Source organism: Pan paniscus, chromosome 13 (assembly GCF_029289425.2).
Source record: "Pan paniscus chromosome 13, NHGRI_mPanPan1-v2.0_pri, whole genome shotgun sequence".
Classification (NCBI taxonomy): Eukaryota; Metazoa; Chordata; class Mammalia; order Primates; family Hominidae; genus Pan; species Pan paniscus.
Genome location: NC_073262.2, coordinates 142,694,264 through 142,704,037, shown reverse-complemented (window position 1 = coordinate 142,704,037; position 9,774 = coordinate 142,694,264). Strand labels below are relative to the sequence as shown.

The 9,774-nt window shown below is 44.9% G+C and overlaps 1 protein-coding gene across 1 annotated transcript; it reads left to right on the top strand.

The window, feature by feature from the left end:
• Nucleotides 1-767: 767 nt before the first annotated feature.
• LOC100968789 (olfactory receptor 6B3) lies at nt 768-9,774 on the top strand. The gene is made up of 3 exons (XM_008965639.4): nt 768-829; nt 7,288-7,396; nt 8,246-9,774. Exon 3 carries the CDS (start codon nt 8,271-8,273, stop codon nt 9,195-9,197), a length of 927 nt encoding a protein of 308 aa, XP_008963887.2. The 5' UTR covers nt 768-829; nt 7,288-7,396; nt 8,246-8,270; the 3' UTR covers nt 9,198-9,774.

Below are 9,774 nucleotides of genomic sequence, written 5' to 3'. Positions count from 1 at the left end.
ATGGACGTGGCCAGGAGAGAGGTCTGCGTGTCATTCCCTGAATGTCATTCCCTGCTACTGGGATGATGGATCAGACAGAGTCAGGAGAGACTGGAGGAAGACCAGTGAGAGAGCGGTGACAATAATCCAGCCTGGGAGGGACGGAACCTGAACAAGGACAGGGTGGATGGTAGCCCACGAGCTTGGAGACAGCAGACCTGATTCTGGAGGCATTTAAGACGTGGGGCAGAAGGACTCAGGCTTGCTCGGGTGTGGAGGGAGGGGAGGGGAAGGGTCCACACTGGAGCTCAGTGGGGCATCCAGGGGGAGTGGGCAGCCGCACCACTCCCTGAGAGGAAGAGCACGGGGGCAGGGGCTCCATGGCCAGGGGAGGTCTCGAGTCATTGGCTGGACACAGGAGTTGGTTCTGCAGAGGGATCAGGGGCAGCCTGGGAGTCGTCAGCTGGAAGTGACCACAGGAACCGCAGGGGCGGGTACGTTGTTCTGAGTGTGGACGGTGGGGACGGAAGGCTGGGGCCACAGCGCCAGACACTGAAGGAAAGGGGAGCAGAACAAGAGCCAAAATGTGGGCCCAGAAATGAGCAGAACGTCGCTGGCATCTGGGGACAGCCAGTCCCCGAGGTACACGGCGACAGAAGCCGCATGGCAGTGGGAGGAGGGAGTATAACTGCCTGTGAATCTTCATGTATGGGAGGAAGAGGCCTCATCAGAGGCATTCGTGGGAATGTGCACCCCAAGAAGACAGGGGACATGGGGACCCAGAGGTATCTGAGTAGGAGCAGAGACACATCATTGCCTGCCTCGCGCCCTGCTCTGCAGCTGCAATCAGGTAAGCAGTGGGCAGACGGGGCAGGCCTCCCAGAAAGAGGGGCCATGATGCGAGCAGGGTGCATCTTGCACTGTCCACAGGGTGCATTGTGAGTGCAGGACCTTGAACGGTGTTGCCTCAGATCTTCCAGCTTTTCGAAAGAAACCAGATATCGGTGCCTCTGTGTGAAATGTTCTGATTTTCAAAAACAAAGGTCAAAGTGAAAGTTTTAGAGAATTGTCCTTCTGAAACGTGCAGGATAAATGACATCCCAATATACCCAATATACAGGCGTGTGAGGAACGGGCTTGAGAGGTGCTCAGAAGCCACTGGAATTCTCGGTCTGCCCCACCATAAAATCTGTCTCCCTATTTATGTTTAAGAAGCGGTGGCTCATGCCTGTAATTCCAGCACTTTGGGAGGCTGAGGTGGGCGGATCACCGGAAGTCAAGGGTTCGAGACCAGCCTGGCCAACATGGCGAAATCCCGTCTCTACTAAAACAGACACAAAAATGAGCTGGGCACCTGTAATCCCAGCTACACGGGAGGCTGAGGTGGGAGAATCGCTTGAACCCAGCAGGCGGAGGTTGCGGTGAGCCGAGATCATGCCACTGCACTCCAGCCTGGGCAACAGAGTGAGACTCTGTCTCAAAAAAAAAGAAAAGTCACAAATAATCTTTAATTGGATTATTCTTTAAAAATCAGTGCTGAAAGGAAATCAACGAGCAGGCTATGCGTGTCGGGCCCACGGGCTTCCAGCTTGGGCTCTACCCTGTCGTGTCCACAGAATAGCAGCTTAGGAGAGGCTGGAGGACCGGCAGGCATCGCAGGCTCTGTCCATCTGAAATGCACTTTCTGATGTAACATATGAAGAACAGACCCGGTTGGTTTTTAGCATGGGTTTAATGAACTATCTTGACATCACGTTTAACACAATCCAGGCTTTCCTTGCTAATAGTATCACAGAAATCCTCAGCTCTGACATAGGGCTTTCTATACTTTCTCTATGCTGTTCCATTGACTTTATGGTGGTGCTCGTTATCTTTAATATTTATTTTATTAAGTTATTCTTTTATTTTTATTGTAGTTTTTCTATCCAAAATAGAAACACCTCTTCATTAACCTGCTTCTCTTTTCTTCTTCCTGAATTATTTTAGCTATTCTCATCTGTTTATATTTCCAGATGATTTCAAGAATTATTTCATCCTGTTTCAAGAAAAATAAAATTTGGTGAGATTTCAAATAGAATTGAGTTAAATTTCAAAATTGATTTGGAGATATTGACATTTTTACAATATACTTTTTTTAATCTAAGAATATTCTAATTAGTCATTGTTGGTATATAGGAAGACTACATTTTTAATATTCATTTTGAAACCCCTTAATTATAATAGTGTAGCAGATTTTTCAGCTTAAAAGTCCTGCCATCTGGAAATAATGATAATTTTGTCTACTTCTTTATTCTGTTCTGTGGTAGCTAGTACAATGGCACATTGTTACGTAGCAGTAGTTACAACAAAGAGCCCTGTCTTAATCCTGACCTTGGCGGAGCAGGAATGATCCTGGTATTTAGCTGTGGGGATGCTGTAGGCTGTTGGTTGAGGCTAGTATTATTTATCATGTTAGGAAAAATCACTTCTTTGGGGATGACAGATGCACGAAAGTTTTGGGAGAGTTTTTAATCAAAGCCTTTTAGCATTAGCTAGACTTCAAATGTGATCCTTTCAGCAGATTTGCTGACCTCGAAGTCTCTTTGCACCGCTGAAATAACCATGCTAGTGCAACGTGAGCTCTTCTAAAGTGCTGCTGGGTCCTAATTGCTGACATTTTATTTGAGTTTTTTAAGTATAGTAAAAAAGAAAAAAATCATCGATACATAGTTTTTCTTCCCTGCAATCTTCATCAGGCTTTTGTATCAGGAATTTGCTATTTTGTAAAATGAATTGGGACTTTCCCATGCTCTCTAAGGGTTTACCTAATGTAGGAAAGATCTGCTCCTGGCATAGCTAGAAGCTGGGCACAGGCAAAGTATCTGGGCCTGTCGGTTTTCTCGGAAGCAATTTTAACATCATGATGCTGTTGAGCTTTCTGTCTTCACTCAGTTTTCTCAAAAATAGACTTTTTCTTGACTTTAACAGTCACTCTTATATGATTGCTCTTAATCATCTTCTAAGCCCCCAGTCTTCCTTGTCATCTGTAAACTGAAGCTGGAAGAGGACCACTGAATAGAATACATATTAGGTGCTTAGTAAATAGCGCCAACCCTTCCCCTGTCATTTGGTGGGTCTCCATCTGCAGTTTACTCTTTTTTTAGTCTCTGAAATTGCGTTGCATGCTCATATTTTCCTGTTCATTAAACTAGAGTTTCATCTATTTTACTGTCCTCAACTCTAAGCCTACTTCAGAACAAGTTTTTGCTGCTATTGATCAATTCTATTATTTTTTCTAATTCATAAAAAATGATTTTTATGCCATTGTTTTAGGGAAATGTGTTATCTGTGATTCTGCTTTGGAGACAGATTGAACATTTTTCGATGCCATTGCCGATGATTTCTCCACATTTTCTAAACAAAAGTGTGTATTTTCTCAAGGTTGTGAGTTTATTATCCCTCAAATCAACATTTCAAAAATTTTACTATTCTAATTCCAATACTTGGCATTCTAATTTGTTTTTACCTTTGAGATCTGTCAAGTAGTGAGAGGCATGTACTAGAGTCTGCTGCTGCTACTTTATTTCTGTCTCTTTTTTTTCCTTTTTTTTTTTTTTTTTGTCTCTTTGAGACGGAGTCTTACTCTGTCACCCAGGCTAGAGTGCAGTGATGCCATCTCCGCCCATTGCAACCTCCGTCTCCTGGGTTCAAGTGATTCTCATACCTCAGACTTTGGAGTAGCTGGGATTACAGGTGCCTGCCATGACGCCAGGCTAAGTTTTGTATTTTTAGTAGAGACAAGTTTCGCCACATTGGCCAGGCTAGTCTTGAACTCCTGACCTCAGGTGATCTGCCCGCCTTGGCCTCCCAAAGGGTTGGGATTACAGGCATGAGCCACTGTGCCCGGCCCCTGTCCATTTCTTCTGATACTAAAGTCAGGTTTTTGCTGACTCTGTGTTGAGGATATATTATTCACTAAAAGGTTTACAAGTAAAACAGACCATTTGGGGTCTGAAATTTTACTTGATCAAATGTTAATTCTGCAATCATGCTTTCTTTCTGTTTGATTATACATCTGAGCCTACGGTTGTCATTTCAACCTGAGTTGAAGTTTTTCGTTGTGCATCTTGGCATATAACCGCAATTACTTTTGCACCAACCTAATACAATAGATTTTTTTTTTTTTTCTATGACTTGGGCATTTTTTCCTTTTACCGGGTGAGTTTATCCTACATACATTTATTGTCACAACTGATTTTTTTTTACTCCAGTCATTGTTGTAGTTATTTTTGGGTGCTTTCTTATGATTTCCTTTATTTCTATATTTTTTGTTCTTTCAAGATTTATAGGATCTATATCCTTTTAAAAACCATGATTTACTATTAAAATTTTTAAGGACTCATATTACTCTAACAATAAACTCCAGGAATATAACATACCCTTTTGATTATCTCATCTGAAAATGAGGCAACACACACTTTTTTTCTTATTACAATCTTATCCTCTCCCAAGGTTTTCCTCTTGGAAAAACAATTAGATAATCAGTAATTGTTTGGAAAAAGAAGAGTAACTGGTTGAAATCTAGTGACTGGCTTTGACTGTATTTAAGCCCAGTTTCTCTTTTTTTCCAAACAATTACTATTTTTCATTATATATTATTTCGATTAACAAGGAGAGACGTTTGCATTTTGTTTTGTAGCTATCCGGACAACATTTGCTAGAACTGGATACGCTGTGTCTGAATGTGTGTTTCTTCACTGCCCGTGTTTTTACGCTGTGAAAGTCTTGATCGGGGATTGTTATTATATCTCAGGTTAATACCTGTGACATTTTGAGTTTCTTATTGAGGAAGAGTTTAAAACTCCTACATTCAGACCAGGTGCTTGTGCAGGCTGCCTCTCTGCTACCCTCAGGCGTGAATAATTCCAGGTCTGGACACAACATTCGAGTTTCATACCCTCCAGCCCTCGCTAGAAGTTTCTCTGCTGTTTTCTGGACTCAAGTTTTTGATGAAAACTAAAGCTAACTCAACGGATCTTCTATTTTATATACAAAAAATATACTTATTTTATTCTGGCTGGATGCCTTTAGGGTTCTTTTTCCTTGAAGTTCCTAAACTAGCCATGCTCTCCCTGGTACCTGGTGATAATCCTGCTATCCTTAGTCTGTTTACAGCCACCAAGCGGCCCAGCCAGTTGCCTCTGCCCTTCTTAAATTTTGCTGATTTTTAGCCATGAAAGGACTTCCAAATAGAGTTTCCATCAGCCATACAGCCCACTCACACCCAGCCCTCAGCCCTCCTCCCTGCTGACCCAGAGAACTGTGAGATCCAGACTCCCACCATCCATGTCCCCTGGGCCACAGAGCTCTCTGGGCACCCTGGTGAGGCTTTCTGGACACCTTCTTCCCTCCCATGGGTGAGAGGGTGGTAACATCCTCAAAGACTCTTGGCTCTGGGCCGCCTTTCTTCACTAGCTTTTTGTGTCATGAGGGTAGCCCTCTAGTTGTACATTTTATACGTAATTTCTCCTTTTCTTTAAAGATCCGGGATTTAAGGACTAAGAGGAGAGAGAAGAGGGGGCAGGTGGTTGTGGTGGTGAAAAGAAACATGTGCCATCACCCAATCGGCCGCCTTTTGCTGCACCGTGTTAGTTTGGGCAGACCCTTGTCACTCCTTTAACTTTCCCATCGACACTCATTCCCCTACGGCTTGTGGAGTTTCTGCTGCATGGTGGGAAGTGCTCTTGGTGCCTTGGTCAGTAGTGAGAGAGGCATAGCTCCTGTCCTCAGGAGCATGCGGCCCAGTGGGTGCGCAGCAACAGGTGCTTCACAAGCACCTCCCAAATAGAGAGCTTCCACCAGCCCTGCAGCCCGCTCGCACCCAGCCCGCATCCCTCCCAAATAGAGAGCTTACATGAGCCCTACAGCCCGCTCGCACCCAGCCCGCATCCCTCCTCCCTCATGAACACAGCAAGTGCAACCAGGAGAGACAGTGCGGAGATGGGGGTAGGTGTGGGGTGATGGGAGCCCAGAGGACGGCCACAGCAGAAGCAGCCAGAGTGGGGACGGGGCTGGGGGGCATTCCAGGTGCAAGAAAGGATGTGAGCAAAGGGCCAGGGACTCCACTTTATACAGTTCTACGATGTATACTACTGTGGTTTAAACTCATTTTGTGTTTAATCGGTGTACTTAAAAGAAAGCTCTTTTATTAGATTTCATTAATGTAACTCCTATGCACAATATTGCTACCATTTATGGAACGAATACTGCATGCCAACACGAACCAGGTGTTTTAACAACTCCCTACATTTCCTATGTGTTTTCTTTAAAGATCTGTTGAATTCATATTACTTATTTATATTCTTAATCATTTACCTACTTATTCATGCTCTAACAGATGCCATCAATATGTTTCTATTTCATCTTCATTTTCGGTTTTCTTTTCTGTATTTCAATTTCTCTGCTATTTGGGGAAGCAAACTGCTTTTGATATTATTCTGTCGTTTCTGATCCATCCTCTGTTTTCATTAATTATGATATCTGTGCAATATCATAATTGAAACTTTTGTCATTTTTAAAGGCACACGATACACTGCGCAATACACTTTATTCTCATTCAGTCATTTAATCTATGTGCGTTTTTCAGTATAGATTTGGAATTATGGCCTGGGAAAATGTTGAGTTATTGAATTTTTAATCCAGTGCATAACGTTTTCTTTTTGAAGGAGAATGTAGCAATTTAAAAATAAGTCACGGATCACTATTTTCAATAAATGTACACTCACGTGAAACAAAATTCAAAATGCAGAAAAAGGGTTGCCATAAAAACATCTGTGTTCCAGTGACCTGCTCTGCCCCTCAGGACAGTGAGTGTCCCCACCACCTTGTACCTTCACGGGTCGTCCGCCCTATTTACATACTTTTACTTGTATGAGCGGAGGCATACGATCCGTGCTGTTTTGGACATTTAAAACTGTGGCTACAGACCTTGGAAACCATTCCGTATCTACAGACGGACCTGCCCCTTCTTTTCAGTGACCACATAGTGTTCATAATAGGGATGTGACAAAACTTACTTAGCCCATCCCTTATTAATGAACAATACGGTGGCTTCCAAGTCTTTTGTTTATTAATTTAAATATTTGCTTTAGGTTCGTTCAACCAACCTATGCCCTATATCCCTGTATTTCCTTCTGAAGGGGTCTTCTCTGCCTTTTTTCTGAATAATACTATTTATTTTGTGACTTTGTGTTTTCATTGCCTGTTAGTGTAGTGTCACAGGGCAACCAACAACTGAATCTACACATCTTTATAATTCAAATGTTCTAGCCCATGTCCACATGGGTTCACTGCTTCTGTTGTGGAAACCGCATTAGAAGGGCAGCGGCCTTGGTGTTAGAAGATTCCAGTCTGTGTCCTGGTGCTGCCCCGGCCCTGGGTAAGTCCATGAACCTTTCTTTTTGGGTCTCAGACTTTCCATCTCAACTTAGAGATGTAAGCCTTGTTTTTCCCAGGACTGTAGTGAGGATTAATGGATGTGTTTTATATAAAAATACACACTCAGGTGTGGGTGGACGGCTCCTCCCTCAGCCACAGGCCCCTCGAGAACGTTCTAGACTTCCTCCTCTCTGCTGCCATCTGTTTTCTCTCTTCTGGGATTGCACTGCAATCTCTCCCTTGCTGATATTCCCCTCAGATTGACAGGGATAAGGATGTGACCACTTTCCCTTCTTGGCCTGGGAGGCTCCGGCTGCTGCTGTGGATGTGCCTGAGTCTGGGATCTGGCCAAGTTGGACCTGGGCCTCACCCCTGCCATGGTGTCACTTCCTCCTGTAAAATCAACCCTAAAACCAGGTAACAGGTCATATATCTACCAATTTAGAAAGAACAGACTCAAACAATACATCCAGAAGCCTGGGGCAGTCAGCGCTCATCCCCTGGAGGACACCGGACACCCTGTGGATGCCCTTCATGGTTATTGGGTCCCTTGGAGAAGTCCAGGTGGTGAAAAATAGGACACAGCTTTGAGAGATGAGGGAGACTGGTGGTGACAGGCTCAGGAGGGCATTCCAGACCCAGTGTTACAGGCTGAGACCTAGAATCTATATCATCAGAGGTTAGTGCTTAACATGTATCCGGGTGGGGAGCTGCTTTTGCTCCCCACTGGTGCTCTGGGGAGCCACGTGGCCTCTCTTTACACCAAAACTCCCTATCCAGGTCCAGCTCCACTCTCCCTCTGCCCCAGCTGCCCTGCAGCCCTTTCCTCTTGCTCTTTGATGTTTTGTAGGCGCGCAGCTCCCAAGCACAGAGGCATGAGTGGGGAGAATGTCACCAAGGTCAGCACCTTCATCCTGGTGGGCCTCCCCACGGCCCTGGGGCTGCAGTACCTGCTCTTCCTCCTCTTCCTGCTCACCTACCTCTTTGTCCTGGTGGAGAACCTGGCCATCATCCTCACTGTCTGGTGCAGCACCTCCCTCCACAGGCCCATGTACTACTTTCTGAGCTCCATGTCTTTCCTAGAGATCTGGTACGTGTCTGACATCACCCCCAAGATGCTGGAGGGCTTCCTCCTCCAGCAGAAACGCATCTCTTTCATCGGGTGCATGACGCAGCTCTACTTCTTCAGCTCCCTGGTGTGCACCGAGTGTGTGCTTCTGGCCTCCATGGCCTACGACCACTACGTGGCCATCTGCCACCCGCTGCGCTACCACATCCTTGTGACCCCGGGGCTGTGCCTCCAGCTGGTGGGCTTCTCCTTTGTGAGTGGCTTCACCATCCCCATGATCAAGGTCTGTTTTATCTCCAGTTTCACGTTCTGTGGCTCCAATGTCTTGAACCACTTCTTCTGTGACATTTCCCCCATCCTCAAGCTGGCCTGCACGGACTTCTCCACTGCAGAGCTGGTGGATTTCATTCTGGCCTTCATCATCCTGGTGTTTCCACTCCTGGCCACCATGCTGTCATATGCACACATCACCCTGGCTGTCCTGCGCATCCCCTCGGCCACCGGCCGCTGGAGAGCCTTCTCCACCTGCGCCTCTCACCTCACCGTGGTCACTGTCTTCTATACAGCCTTGCTTTTCACGTATGTCCGGCCCCAGGCCATTGATTCCCGGAGCTCCAACAAGCTCATCTCTGTTTTGTACACAGTTATCACCCCCATCTTGAACCCCTTGATATACTGCCTGAGGAATAAGGAATTTAAGAATGCCTTGAAAAAAGCCTTCGGCTTGACTTGAGCTGCGCCATAGAGGGGAGGCTTTCTAGTCTTCTAGAACTTCATCTCCCAATATACAGCCAGCCTCTCTGAGGAGGCCATTTGACTGTTTGCATTATTGTAGTACCGCATTTATTTAAAAATTACTTCCAAATCTATTTTTCTCCTTCAGGAAAAAAACAGAGGTTGAGGTTAATAGCGTAGGTATTGTTGTTGGTGTTGTAACACCAGTACTTTCTTGTTTTTGTAGATGAGCAAAGCTGTAGTTAGTAAAGCTTAATGAATTTTCCTCGCCTTTAAAATTACCATGCACATTTCAGAAAGCAGCAAAACATGTCAGATCATCTGAGATTTTAAAGTCCCCAATAAATTGCAGTGTGTTAGAGTACTAAATATTTAACCATGTGGCAAAATGAGCTCCAGGTGTCCCTGAAGCAAAATGTGTCTGGGAAAAGTAAGGGCACATAGCCTTCTGTTTTACACCCAAGGAATGTTCTCTGATTGTCTTGGGTGGACGCCCCCTCTGCCTTTTTCCTAAATAAACCCCTACTCCATGCCCAGTCAGCTGCTGAGAAAATAAAAATTGTTTTATTATTGCA